This window comes from Rhincodon typus, chromosome 5, assembly GCF_021869965.1.
Source record: "Rhincodon typus isolate 14 chromosome 5, sRhiTyp1.1, whole genome shotgun sequence".
NCBI lineage: Eukaryota > Metazoa > Chordata > Chondrichthyes > Orectolobiformes > Rhincodontidae > Rhincodon > Rhincodon typus.
This window is the reverse complement of record NC_063336.1, coordinates 47,798,291-47,813,113: the sequence shown is the minus strand read 5'-3', so window position 1 is coordinate 47,813,113 and position 14,823 is coordinate 47,798,291. Positions and strand designations below refer to the sequence as shown.

The 14,823-nt window shown below is 40.0% G+C and overlaps 1 protein-coding gene across 2 annotated transcripts in view; it reads right to left on the bottom strand.

The window, feature by feature from the left end:
- The window catches only part of epha7 (eph receptor A7), a 262,329-nt gene that overhangs the window by 160,841 nt on the left and 86,665 nt on the right, over window positions 1–14,823 (bottom strand). For both annotated transcript variants that reach the window (XM_048597273.1, XM_048597274.1), the window contains exons 4-5: window positions 4,652–4,807; window positions 3,081–3,416 (exon numbers count right to left, since the gene is read on the bottom strand). In XM_048597273.1, the coding sequence (XP_048453230.1) occupies window positions 3,081–3,416; window positions 4,652–4,807 (492 nt within the window). The remainder of the gene's footprint in view (window positions 1–3,080; window positions 3,417–4,651; window positions 4,808–14,823) is intronic.

Here is a 14,823-nt window from a genome sequence, read left to right as displayed (position 1 = left end):
AAACAAACTCTTCTCTTGTTTGAAAAGTACTTTTTTGTCATAACAACACAGTCAGTGTTGCAATGAGGCATTACAGTTTACATTACTCCAGAGTGTATATTACGAAACAAATAGAAAAAGAAGTGTAAAAACAAGCGCTGATGAATGACACTAGGCAAATTCCAGGCAATGACCATTTCCACCAAGAAAGAATTTAGCTATTTCCCCTTGACATTCAATAGCATTACATTACATAATCCCTACCATCAACACTGACCAAAAACTGGACAGGACTGGCCATATATTGATGTGGCTACATCAGCAAGTCAGAGAATTCTGCAGCAACTAATTCACTGCCTGATGCCACAAAGCCTTTCATTTAAAATGAAAGCTCAGGAGTGTGATGGAATGCTCTTCACTTTCTCGGATGAGTATAGTTTTAAAAACGCTCAAGAAATTGACACCATACAGGACAGAGCAGCCACCACAATCTTAAAAACCAGCAGCAGACAGTGGCAGTAGTGTGTACCATCTAGACATTGTACTGTAGCAACTGACCAAGGTTTCTTCAGCCAACACTTTCCAAACATGCCAACCTCCATCATATAGAAAAACAAAGGTAGCAAACACCTGGGAACATCACTTTCAACAAGTCTGTTAGAGTCACTCACAATGCTCACTTAGACATCTATTGTCATTCCTTTGCTATTGTGGATCAAAACAGCACATAGGGAGTACCAAGAGAACACAGAATGCAGCAATTCAAGAAAACAGTCTCACCTTCCCAAGGGCAATTAGGGTCGGACAACAAATGTTTTCTTTGCCATTGATTCCTACATCCCAAGACAAAATAATGAAAAGCTAAACAGATCTGTCTGATAATGAGACAACGGGTTGAATGGTCTCCTTCTGCGCCATACATTCTCTGTTTCTATGTATATTAAGCTGAATTGTAGATAGTCAGTAAAACTGCACAGTATACATACATCGCTTTGAAAATCCAGCCGTTTATTCATATGGTACTTGCACTGCAACAGAAAATGTAAGTAAAACAGAAATTGCTATTGGTGGTATTCCCTAATAGAGTTTGAATGTGCTGCTCTGACACTAAATAAACACCGAAAAAGCTGTGGTTGCTGTAAATCAGAGATTAAAAATAGAAATTGCTGGAAAAGGTCAGCAGGCCTTGAAACATTGATGGAGAGAAATCAGAGTTAACGTTTTGGGTCACTCAACCTGAAATGTTAACTCTGATTTCTTTCCACAGATGTTGCCAGACATACTGAGCTTTTCCAGCAATTTTTATTTCTGCTCTGACACTGCTCTTTCCGCTTGTTTAAATAGACATTAACCCTTTAATTTAAATGGCTGAACATATTGAAAAAAAACTGTTGACAAGTGATTTTCATACAAATGTTTTAAAATCCTGTTTCAATAATTTCAAAGCCTTCCTGATTACAGTCATGATGTATGCACACTAAGAAAGACAAACAGAGCAGAGAGTTGTCAGAAAACTGATAGTAATGAATATTCAAAAGGAGCTGCAGAAAATCACAACAATGCAACATTCTACCAAAATAAAGTTAAGAGACTGAGCTCACTGCTGGAGCTTTGTAATTTGAGAGTGGTTTACACAACAACTGCAGTGTCAGTACAAACGTGACTTCACTTCATATTGATGTGACAGCTATAACATGACTACATCCGAAATTCAGAAACAAGTTCTAATCTAACAATGCAGTGAAGCAGAGAGAGTCTCTCTTTACTGTGGAGTTCATTTGGGCCTTACCACCTAAATTACACAATATGAGTTTAAGTGTTGGTGCAAAGTAGTTCCGATTTTACACCAACACTAAGTCTGTAAAGAAAATACATCTTAAATATATAATTCAATTAGCATCAAGTATCAAATATAAGCACAGGAACCATGGAAAAAGTATGAACGAGAAAAGCAATTCTACAATCAAATCCACTTCTTTATTTTCATATCTAGATGTGTTCTTACACAAAACTGAATAATATTTTTCTCCCCCATCACCAAATTACATTTTTTGTTTCATTTATGAATCACCACCAATAAATCATACCCATGGTTCTAATTGAATAGTTTACATGCAAAGCCTATTAAGGGCAATGCAAACTGAAATAACCCCACAGAGGTCAGTATCCCATCACCAAGTCACCCTTTATTTACATGTGGAGAGTTCTTGACGCTGATCGAGCTTCCTTAGAGCCAGTTCTCAGAGTGAACAGAACCTCTGACACTCCTGTTTATATTTGTCAGCCAGGGCTCCCTGATTGGACCAGATTAACAGCCCCAATCAGGGAACACATATTCTATGAGGTGCACCTGTCTGACCTTGGTATTATCACTGCACAAACCATCGAAGGTGAGGGAGCGGTAGGGAGAGGGGAAATCGGAGGGGATCAAATTCACTTCATTCACAGGCCACAAAATAATGGCCCTGCTTATCAGAAATTTCACTTTGTTTTTCAGATAACTTTGCAGACACGTCATAACTTAGGAATTGTCAGAAATGTTGAAACCACAGCAGGAATAAAATTGAGAATAGTCTGATATACAAATGGCAGGCATGAACGGTTCATTTGGTTGTTTTTATAATGGAAATTGTAAGCTCACAGATACTTTGGGAGGACCTTAATTTTGCAGAAAGGTGGATAAGAGCTTTGCTGAGAATTATATCAGTATATGAGGTCAGAGTTAGGAGAAGTCACTGTAAGAAATGGGGCCTCTGTTCATGAATAGGTTAACAGGGATGCTTTAATCTTCCAAACTTGATTAATTCAATTACAGGCAATAAGTAATATTAGCAAGGTAAAGGCATTTAATGAAGGAAAATGTTCCAAATCTTACAGTACCAAAACTGGACACAGAGTGAGTAAATCAGTTCAACTTCTTGGGCTTAACACCAGATGACAGTTGCAAAGGAGAAATTAAGTTGATGACAGTAAGTATAATAGAGGCAGTTAAACCATGAAAATATTTCTGGGGATTAAGCTGGAAATAAAAGAGGTGTTACATATCAACATCACAGACTGTGCATTAAATGGGCTTGGCTCTTGTTTGCTCAATGCCTTACCTGCTTGACTTGTGGTTATGCTGACAGCTGCAAATAACCTCTGGGTCCGACTCAGGTCTGACACGCCATTCACGGCTTCAACCTCAAACGTATAGTTAGCATGGGCCAGTAGATCCACAACCGTCACATACGTATCTGCCAGTCCTGACTGCTGGGGCATGAAGCCAATGCTGCTGCCACAAGGCACACACTCACCCTGCTCCCAGCTGCATTGTTTGCACATGATCCTGTAGGTGACATCATCCCGACCTCCGGTATCTGCTGGTGGACCCCACTCTAAACTCACTGTTGTCTGATTGATGTTATAAATTAGATTTTGCGGTGCAGAAGGTGGTCCTTTGGAACCAGAAGAAAAAAACTCAGTCAGAAACAGACATGCTACTGGACACTGACATTTACAAATTCTTACAGATGTTGCTGGCAAGATTAGCATTTATTGCCTATTCCTAATTTCCCTTTTAACTGATTGGCTTGATCAGATAAGAGTCAACAACGTTGCTATGGAGTCCCGGTCACAATTACTCCAGTCCAGGATAAAGATGGTAGATGTCACATTAATTAATCAGATGGGCTTTCAAGACAATCATTAGTAGCTGGAGCAATGATCATCATTACTGAGGCTAGCTTTAGATTCTAAATTGATTAACCGAACTTAAATTCCACGAGTTTCCATGTTGGGATTTAAACACATGCCCATAGATCAACAGGCCAGTTCTCTTGGTTCACAAGTCGCCTTTAGAGAAGGAAACCTGCTGTAATTACTTGATCCGGCCTGCGTGTGACTTGAGACTCACAGTAATATGGCTAAATCCAAACTGCCCTCTCGGATGGCTAAACAAGGGATCCAGTTCAAAGGCAATTAGGGATGTGGAACAAATATTGGCCTTACCAACAACATCCACATCCCATGAAGGAATTAAAAAGAACTAGCAGCTCCCAATGAGCTAATAAATGCTATTTCAAAGAAGTTACAGGCTTTCTTTTACAAAACCAGAATCTTGGTCAATTGGATTAGATTGCTGAAACTATTAGTTGATATAGTGATATTCCAGGGCTTGGTCTAGGTATCCAACTCAAATTAGTGCAATTATTGCTATTGGCATTGGACACAGTGGAACAACAGTAGGTAAACCTGGGAAAAGAGCTGGCACTGTTTTGATGTGGTTATGTTTTCTGCCCTCAATTTTCCTTATTTCTACTGAATGTAGTGGGCCCTAAATTCAATAGTACCCAATTTCAGATTCAAAATGATCAGAAATCATGAGTGTCAGCCACCCTGATCAAGCACCCCTGACATTGTACACCTGGTCAGTGGAAGCAATGATGTTGAGCGTGAGCCACGGTCACTCTTAAAAGCCTGCATAGATCTGAGAAACTGAGAAAAAAGCACACAAATTTCTGTTCCTGGACAACAATCAGTTTGAGCTGAAGAAGCTCATTAACTAGAGTGCAGGGCCTCAAATTGCGTCCATTACACAGGTCCTATTGCTACGCAGGTATGTAAAATCTACACTGTATGTCTGAAAAGATGAAACATTTTGCTGTCGTTAAGGTACAATAAGTGAACTTACTTGTACAAGATACAGAGGGAAGGTCAGTGAGAGCTCTATAGTAACCATCCTCACATTCACACCGTGAGGAGCCTTCCTGAGGTGTATGACTATGAGCTGGGCATCGGGCACACCGATGGTCCTGTGATGATGACTTGTAGAATCCTGGCTCACAAGCTGCCAAAGGAAACATATCATTTTAATGTCAGTGACTTTGTCAGCCGTACTTCCTTAAAGTCCAGAGCACAATTTCATTGAGAACGTTGCAAAGAAAAATTAAAAACTAAAAAAGTGGTCACATAATGCACATTAGAGCTAACTTAGGTACTAGGAAAGGTGCAAGAAGTCAAACCAAAATGCACTGATCAACTACAATAGTCACCCCTTCAGCTCGCTAATGGTCATTCTAGTGCCTTAGCGCACACTACTAATGTAGAGAAACTAAATCACTTTATGCCAGCATTTAAGTCAGCACAGAATTGTCTCATCTATTTGTAATTTGCCCATTAATTTTATATCAATTGAATCACTTTTCCCCCAGCTGTAAATTAATATAAATCCCCAATTAGCCTTTGCAGAAAAAAAAAGTGTAGAATTATGGAATTGTTTAAAATCTTACTGCATTTGCGGTTGAATCTGTACAAGTTCTGAATCAGCAATCACTTTGGATTAATGTGTAGAAGTAATAGAAAAAAATTGGACACTTTGCTATTCCAGTATCCCATCTGGCCACAAATACAATATTTGGAAGATGCAACAGGTAAGTATTAATCTGCTGCAAATATGTCTTGGCTAAACTTTGGAGAGAAATAGTATATCCCTCCACCATTTGGAACAAGTTCAGGAACTATTGAGAGAATGATCAGGAACAGAGGAAGGTCAGAATAATGTTCTTTCTCAGTTTTGTTCTGTTGTTGCTCAGAAAAAGTATCAACGCTGAGACCAGCAACCAAATCTTTGTCTAGTGGCAGACTGGGTTTGGATGCTTTTTGAATAAATCCAATTTCCCTCCACATTCCCAACCCAAAAACATTTTCCCCTGTCCATTTTGCAGGTCAGGAATGCCAATGCAGGGCTGCCCAAAGTTAAGGTCAGGATTCAACGAGCTGAAATTCTGAAATTTTTGCAAGCTCAAGGCAGCACTGGCCACTGTTGTAACCAACTGCACTTCTGCTTTTTCAGGACCCACACCTCCCTACCACTCTCACAGGTCTCCGACTTCCCCCTCACAGGCCTCAATGTGGGTTGCAACAATCTTCAAGCTTCAAAATAAGGTCACAGTGGGAAAAAGTTTGGGAAGCATTGGCCTAGTCTGCAAAGTACAATCTCACCCCCACTGAAGCCGGGCTCCCCATTTAAAGTTAATGAGATGAAAATCTGATTTTCTGTCGCACACCATGTACATTTGATGGTGTTCATCTTTGAATTCTCATTAAAAGCATGCCAGTTTTGAACAGAAATGAAAAAAGCAGAAAACCTACTGTGGAGTCTGGAACATTCTGGAAGGCTAAGTTTGAAGTTATTTTTACACCTTTAAACATCACTACTGTGTGCTATGTTTATAATAGTAGCTGTGTTTTTAATGAAGGGAAGATCTTGTGGCACTGTGGATGGTGTCTCTGCCTTTGAGCCAGCAACTCTGAGTTCAAGTCCCACACACTGGGACCTGATCGCCACAGAAGGTAAGTCTGTGGCATCGCCCTGAACAGGTTGATTATCAACTTGCAAATCCTTTCACTAGGCCTATGGCAGGTGTTAAGAGTCAGCCTAAAATATCTGCAGCACAAATGCCTCTAGAAAGGAGCTCATAAGCAGCTTTTTGCAATGGGCTGTATTCCGTAGTTCTCCTTCATGATTCAAGGGACTATCAGGAAAGAAGCATGCATTGACTCATCATAAAGTTCTGTAATTTAAAGATACATTGGTCCTTACACTAATCAGGAACAGAAACAAAGTTGCTGGAAAAGCTCAGCAGGTCTGGCAGCAGCTGTGAAGAAAGTTCTGAGGAAGGGTCCCCGGACCTGAAACGTTATCTCTGCTTTTTTAATCACAGATGATGCCAGATCTGCTGAGCTTTTCCAGCAACTTTGTTTTTGTTCCTGATTTACAGCATCTGCAGATCTTTCGGTTTTTCTTACATTAATCAGCCTTGTTTATTGGTTTACATGAATTATATCAAATTCCCAATAGAAAAAAAAACTGTAATGTAAAGTCAAATATTGCAAAACGTCCTGTCACCCTCTGCTGTCACCTTTGCTGCTGTGGGTTTTTAAATGGGTCTGGCTGATTTAAAAAAAAATTGCTTTTGACACTTGTAGACAATCTAACCCTCACAATCTCATTTTGCAAACTGAAAACAAAATCTACACTTGAAAAAATTTGACCAGTCTGTTTTCTAGATTGACTGAAAGGCACTCTGTTTTGAATTTGAATTGAGTACATTTGTCCATTCCCTCTTAGACAGCAGTCTATTGTTTGGATAGCTTTGGGCATTATAAATGCTTGGCTGAGTTTCAAGGGTGAATGTGCTTCGCAATAGTGAAGAATGAATGAGGGGGTTTCAAGTAGTTTCATTAACAGACTATCACCTTGATGTGGTTTCTGGTCTATTGAGACAAGCTAATAGGATAACAATTCTTGCTACTTTTTTTCACGTCACAATGCATTTTTTTCTCCGTATTAATGATAAGAAGGATTTTATTATGTGGTAGGATTTCACTTTCTCTGATAGGAGGTAAAATATTTTCCATCAATTCTGTATTGAATCGGAGACCATGAATAGTGCATTCTGGGTGAGTGGATATGAAGACTACTTCAAAAGCAGATACGTCAGAATATACGTGGGGATTTGAGATATCATAGAGTTTCATGGAAATTTGAGAAGGCATGAGTTGGCATTGGGGTTGGGTTGGTGAAAAGGTTTAGGATGTTATAAACTTTTGTTGGGAGTTGGGATACTGTGAAGAACAGAGGCCTTCTAATTGCTTCTGCACTCAAACTCCCCATGCACATCGGAGAGACCAGAGTGGGAGGCTTAAAGTGTGGTTATTATCTCAGGAAGGGATGCCTCTGACAAACACAGAGGTCCTCCCCTAAAGCTGATATACCCCTTTCTGTCTATCGGCAGCTCACACCATCAAGATTACCAGTCTGTGCACCTTTCTTCCTGTACCCCTAATGGCCAAAATAAAAAATAGTGGTCAGAGTGGAATGAGGTGAATAGTTAATAGTCCAGCTGAGGTTCTCAATAGGCCCAAAAAGCAAGCAGGATATCTATGTTTATCCATTCTTCATAATATGCATCACATGTTGGGACAAGATGGGAAGGCAGTGGGATGGCCACTCATTTGATTTTCTTTGACACTTGCCTTCAACTATATAAAAAGGATGTCGAGGTAGAGGTATAAAATGCAGCTCCAAATTTTATTTGCAACAAATAAGACAGAAGACACAAAGCATTGTGCTATCTCTTGACTGTACAGAATTGAACAATTTGCATTAATATTCAGAACAATATTATGACCTTCGATGCTCTAATGATTTTCTATCAACCTTTGCACTAAGGAAAGCTCCAGCATCAACTTATGGCTACAGGCTCATCATTTGTTTAAAAAAACTGATGCAAGTAGATTTTGTACAATAGAGAAAATTAAAGTGAAATGAACACTCAAGAAGCTCAACATCACCCAGGATAAAGCAGTCCCCTAAACCAGCACCCACAGAGAACACCTTTAACATTCATTTCCTTCAAAGAGGCAGCAGTGTGTACCATCTATAAGAAGTACTACAGAAAATCACTAAGTTCCTTCAAAGGTACTTTTCAAACCCATGACTGTCAAGGGTAATAGGTACAGGGGAAAACCACCTCCAGGCATACACCACCCCGAATAGAAATGATGTTGTTACTTCTTCACTGTCGCTGGATAAAAATCCTGCAATGTTCCTCCGAATAGCAACAATGGTGTACTGGCAGCAGATGGACTGCAGATTCAAGAAATCAGCTAACCACCTCCTTCTCTACTGCAAAAGGTGCAAATACTCCATATTTTGTTTTAAAATATAAAATGTTAAAACACCTTGAAGTTGAGCATGGGACATTTGACTAAACCCCCAAACAATATCACAGAAACCTTCTTGTTTATTTCACCAGTATTTTAGTGAGAATGGCTCAGTTGTTAAGTCTACTGACCAGCAATGAACAGAGACATAAAGACTAAGAAAATCGAGTACAAGATATTAAAAATACTATCATTCAGCAACACTCTTAATAAATCACAAAACAAGCAAAAAACAGGATTATCCATTTCTTTGGATGCGTTCATGTTGTGCCAAAGTAGTGGTGGGAGCTGGTTGTGTGCAAATTGTCCAACGTGTTTCTTCCATTATAACATAATAACACTTCAAAAGCTGTTCAATGGATTTAAGCCCATTGGAATGTCCTGAAGTCTCAAACATGCGAACGTCGAGGCAAGTCTTCCTTTCTCATTGTATCAAATCACAGAATCATACAATTCAGAGGAGACCCCTCCCCCATCAAGTCTGTATTACCACTACTATCTATACCAGTCCCACTTTACCGCACCAAGTCCATATCCTTATGCTCTATGTGGTATGTAATTGTAAATTTAGAACAATCACTGGAACTCTCACTCTAGATATTAAGAGTTTGACCGTGGCTTATTATTTGACACTTTCAATCTTCCATTTTAATTACCTTGTTCTAACTTTTAATTTGCACAGTTTTCCAGCTCTGAAGTTGATACCTGACACAAAGACATTTTTTTTTTTGAAATTATTATAGCTGGACTCCAAACACACAGGGTTAGCAAGGATTAAAGATTAACATTACAATCTGGTGAGAGCCCTGCTTGTAATGGTGGGTCATTATTACAGCAAACTGCAGAGAGCCTGAAAAATCTATATGGGTTCACAGAAGCACCCTTCAGGAATTAACCTTTATCCCAGAAACTCTCACAATGTCATTATGCTTGAGCTGTTGGTGTGTTGAGTTTTTTTTTCTGTGCAAGTTTGGCTGAGTTCCAGTATGCACCTTGTCCTTGAGGTGTGATGATGCTGACACAAGAGGATTGATGACTGTGGCATTATCACTCAAAGTGTACTGATGAACAATCTTTGCATCTGCAAAATTCCACGGCCTGGTATATATTAGAAATGTTTAAGGAGTTGTTTTATTAATGCACACAACATTCTGCAATCTACTCCGTTTACACTATGTTTGAGACACAGCGCTGTAACTGAGAATGCTCGAACATCATTTAGATTGATGATAAAAATGTGTCATTGTTATTTTAGTTTTATTGAGAATGGCTGAGCTGTTAAGTCTAGTGGCCAGCAAAGAACAGCAACATAAAGACTAAGAAGATCAAATACCAGACATTAAAAGCACCATCCTTCAGCAATATTGAATCAATTGTAAAATAAACAAAAAAATTCAGATAATTTTGCCCCGCTTCTTTGCATGCATTCTTAGTGTGCCAAAATAGCATACCTAATACGAGGTGAATTGCTTCTGAATTATAGTCACGCACGCACTGAATGCCCACTGGAAATATGCAGAACATCATGTCAATCATAACCATACTGATTTGATTCTAGCAAGACATTCTGCAGCTCAGACTTCAGCTAACACCTTGTCTTAACGTTGAAGAGTAGAACTCAGATTCGGCAGCAGAAAAGACCCTCACCCACGCTGCTTGGAGGCTACTGGCTGGTTGTTCTTGTTAAATGATACATCCTCACCACAGCTCATTGTGATGTATGAGCTAGCTGATCTCTTACTTCCCATAAGGTACAGTTGTGAAGGTGACCATAGTGACGAACTTTTATGCATTTGACTACTTCCAGGTTTGAACTGGACATATTTTTACCACCTCACAATTTTCCCAAGGACATGGAGATTCTATATTCAGTGAGAGTTTAATATCTCTTCCCACTTACAATGGGTCATGCAGCTTCACGAGACATTCAGACTTTTCCATGTTGCAGGATGATATTGTATTGGACATGAGTGACCATAAGCAGAAAACTGTGCAGCTTAATGTAAAGGCAGTTTCCAGTCCTTTTTGATTCTTCTTCAGAACTTGGGATTTGAAACACTGACTCTTGTTACTTTGCTCACAGATGCTGCAGACCTACTTTGTTTTTCTAGCTCTTTCTATCTAACTTTTATGGTTGGTTGGGGTAGAAGAAAATTAGAGGAGTATCATAGATAAGGAGGGAAGTTGGCAATGGTGGGGAGCTACTTACAGGGTTTGTTTATTGGAACTGGAAGAAATAACTTTGCTCCTCCCAGCCCATGTGTAGTCCCGTTAAAAGCACTTATGTTAAAGCATTTACATTTCAAAATGGCCGCAGTGTTTGGGCTCTGTGCCTGTACGCTCCCATTTACCTAGCAGGCGGCATTCTTCTTTTTTTGTTTCTTCATTTCTCTTTTGTATCAAAGTTCACCTTTTTTTCTTTTCTGCGGCTCAGGTGGAGGAAGCCGGTTACGAGGGCCTGTTGCAGTAATGGCAGCGTGGTGGATCCGGATGTCCGTTCCTTGTGGCCATTGTGGCCATGGCTTTATGGAAGGTTTCATCGTCAGTGGGTCTGGTCCATTCCTCCTGGCAGCGGTGTGGCAGTTTCAGCAGTGACTATCATGGTGGCGGCCTGGTCGTTCTGGTTTGCTCCTCATGGCTATGCGGCTTGGTGCAGCGACTGAAGTGGTGAAGTTTGACTGACGGCTTCCGTATTGGCGACTTGTTGGGTCTGTTCTGCCCTGCTTGCTCTGGAGGTGATGCTGGGTCTTGGGTGTCGGCTTTGGTGGTGGCAGCATGGTGGGTCTGGTCTGGAAATCCTTGTTTTGGCAGCTTGAGGGTGACTTCGGTGATGGCATCCCATGGCCATTCCAGAAACCCAGAAGCCATGGAGGGAACAAATGATGAACTTTGTCCTAACTTTGTCTCAATTATTTCTTTCTTTAATTTCTGTAATTAAAATGGCAACGAATTGTGGCATCTTCTATACATCTCCCTGTATTTTCATAAGTACAGGTGAAAATAAATTGCTAGTCTATTATATGCATCCAGTTCCTATTTACCTGTCAAGTTCTCCTAGGCTCGTCCTCATCTGTCTGTAATAAAACTGGAAGTGGGTGGGGTTGAGTTGTGTAAATGATTCAGACATTTTTAATATGGTGGTTAAAGCTACTCCACATTTAAACAATCCGAAACAATTCAAAGTAGAATTTTTTTTCCAAAAGTGCGCTAAAATCAATGGCTAAAAATACGAAAAATTCCACTTTTCCAATGTATACTATACATCAATCAGTATTTTGGTGAGTATAGCTGAATCCAATGCTAAAACTTAGTCAAAGAAGGGAATAATGCAGTTCAGAAATGGCAGATATCATGGTCACTTTCTTCTGGTATCAGTTTACAAACTACCATGGGGCTTGAACTGTTAGTCTATTCACATAAATACTTCTATTTAATGCTAGCTTAATACAACTGCAGATATGTTCTGTGTAGATTGAGCAGAAAATAACTGCTCTTAAAGCAGTGGATCAACAATTAATGTGGGAGGAGAACCCATGATACAACAATCAGACGTGGACTCTGAATAGAGTGAAGACTGATCGACTATATAGCTACTTCTTCCTCAGGATTTTACGATGATACATGGACTAATTATTACTTCAATTCAGCAAATCATTAAGTAATATGAGAAAGAACATTGTCACCTACATCCCTATTGTCAATAATAACTGATGTCTCAAGACACTGCCACAATATTCAATCATCCGTTTCCAGGCATGAAGTTGACAAATGGATACTAGACATTTTGCCAAGTTTGATTGAGAAAGTCAAGATGAATAAGTTGAGCAATTGTATGTTGCCTTGAAGTAACAGAAGACCAATAGGGAATTTAGTTCACGATAGCTCAGGGTTAGCACTGCTGCTTCACAGCGCCAGGGACCCGGGTTTGATTCCACCCTCGGGCGACTGTCTGTGCAGAGTTTACACATTCTCCCTGTGTCTGTGTGGGTTTCCTCCGGGTGCTCTGGTTTCCTCTCACAGTCCAAAGGTGGATTGGCCATGCTAAATTGCCCATAGTGTTCAGGGATGTGTAGACTAGTTGGGTTATAGGGGTATGGGTCTGGGTAGGATGCTCTGAGGGCCTTGTTGGGCCAAAGGGCCTGTTTCCACACTGTAGGGATTCTCTGATTCGTATCTTCATTTTGTTTGCCAATGAATGAAATGTGTCAGAGAAGCCAAAAGAGGAAAACCAAACTATTCAAAAGTGAGTTGATAGGAGATGATAAAAAGCTGAGAAGTTGCATATTTGCAGTTAACTACAGTGCAAGCATGGTCATGAATACAGTGTGTGAAATCCTGCGAAAGTCATTACATACAAAGGATATATGGCATAAAAACACTGGGCCCAATTAATCCATCAAGACATTTTTACTCCACTCAGCCTTCCTTCCCATCTATTTTCAGCTGCTAGTTAAGAAGCAGCCACCAGGCCATATCCTGGCGCAGGATGGCAGACCACGCCTACAAGGTGCCAGCTCAATCAGAGGGGCTAGCAGCTAGGCAGTACCACCACTTGTAATGGTTTAAGCTGAAACCGCAAGGAAAGGGTCCCTGGAAGACAGGTAAGTGCGGTTGGAGGATGATAGGACAAGGTAGGCATGTTCTGGCAAACACGAGTGGTGGTGGATGGTTGCTGGGTACTTGTTTTGTTTTGACAGTAGTCAATGCCACTGGTTCCCCTTTCATTGACAAAGGACTGCCTATAAATAGGGGCTCCCCCAACATCCAGTTAAGAGCTGCCAGATTTCACCCTTTAATCGTCCCATGTGATGGCAAGACCTCTGGTACAGACAAAATGCTCACAGAGAAGAGGATATCTGCAATGAATTCAAAAGATACGTGCTTGAGAAAAACATTCCTGTCAAGGAATTTGTTACGGCTGGTGATACCCGGAACAAAGGCAAGCTTTGTTGCATTTTGCAGAATGATCTTGATTTCCTCTCTTTTGTCAATTACCACTGTATAATCCAGTGGCAAGGAATAGAGAGAAAAAGTGATAGACTTTTCTCATGTAATACAAGTTGTTAAACTTGTAAATACAATTTCATCAGGAGCCATTCTGCACCACTTTTTAAATCCTCACTTGACGAACTCGATGCTGCTTACAATGAAATAATCCTCCATGCTAATGTGAGACGGTTAAATCGATGAAATGTCCTGAAAAAATGTTTTGATCTGATGCCTGAAATTGTCACTTTTCTGAAATCAAGGAGTAAAGTCTGCAGTGACTGTCAGACAATGTGTGGTTGCTCAACTTTAGGTTCCTCACAGACATAATGTCAAAACTGAATGAGCTGAGCTGTGAACAGCAGGGAAAGGACAGAGACTGAGCACACACATGCTCAGTGCCGTTAATGCATTTAAACTGAAACTGGGTCTGTGGTCCTCCCAATTAAAACAAAACCCTGCAATACTTCCTGAGTCTGGAGAAAATAATAGAAAAAAAATCAAAGGCAAAGAAATATACTTCCATCCTGAAAACCCCTGTGCACACTTGAGGAAGTTAGCAGAGGAATTTAACAAGTGATTTCAGGAATTAGATCTGATGGAAACAAATCCTCTATTTGTCTCAGATCCATTTCTTCAAGTAGTCATTGGGGGGTTGGCTACCAAATTGCATCAATTGTTTGATTTACAAAGAGTTGGAGTTAATATGGAGATAATTACTTTGCAAATTGATATTGAGCTGAAAGTCAGATGAATGGACAGTGATTTTTTCGGGGACTCGTAAGTACAAACAATAAAAAATGCCCACTGCAATCATCCTGTATTTTTAAAGTGAAGGATCATTTTGGCTCCACTTTGGGAGATAGCATTCTCTCAAATGAAGATATTCAAATCCAATATTACAGCTGCTTCACAGAGAGCCATTCGATGGACAGTACACGACCATCATCTCAAACTACAACCAGACTTCAAGACACTGGCAGACAATGTGCAGTTAACAGGTATTACACTGAGACTTGGTGAGTAGAGGACAAAATGAATAATCACACATATTTGGTTTAAAATTTATTTCGAAATAAAAATAAACTTTATTCTGTATTTTCTACAGGGTAAGTCCTGGGTAGAAGTTAAATTCAAAAATGTGATTTT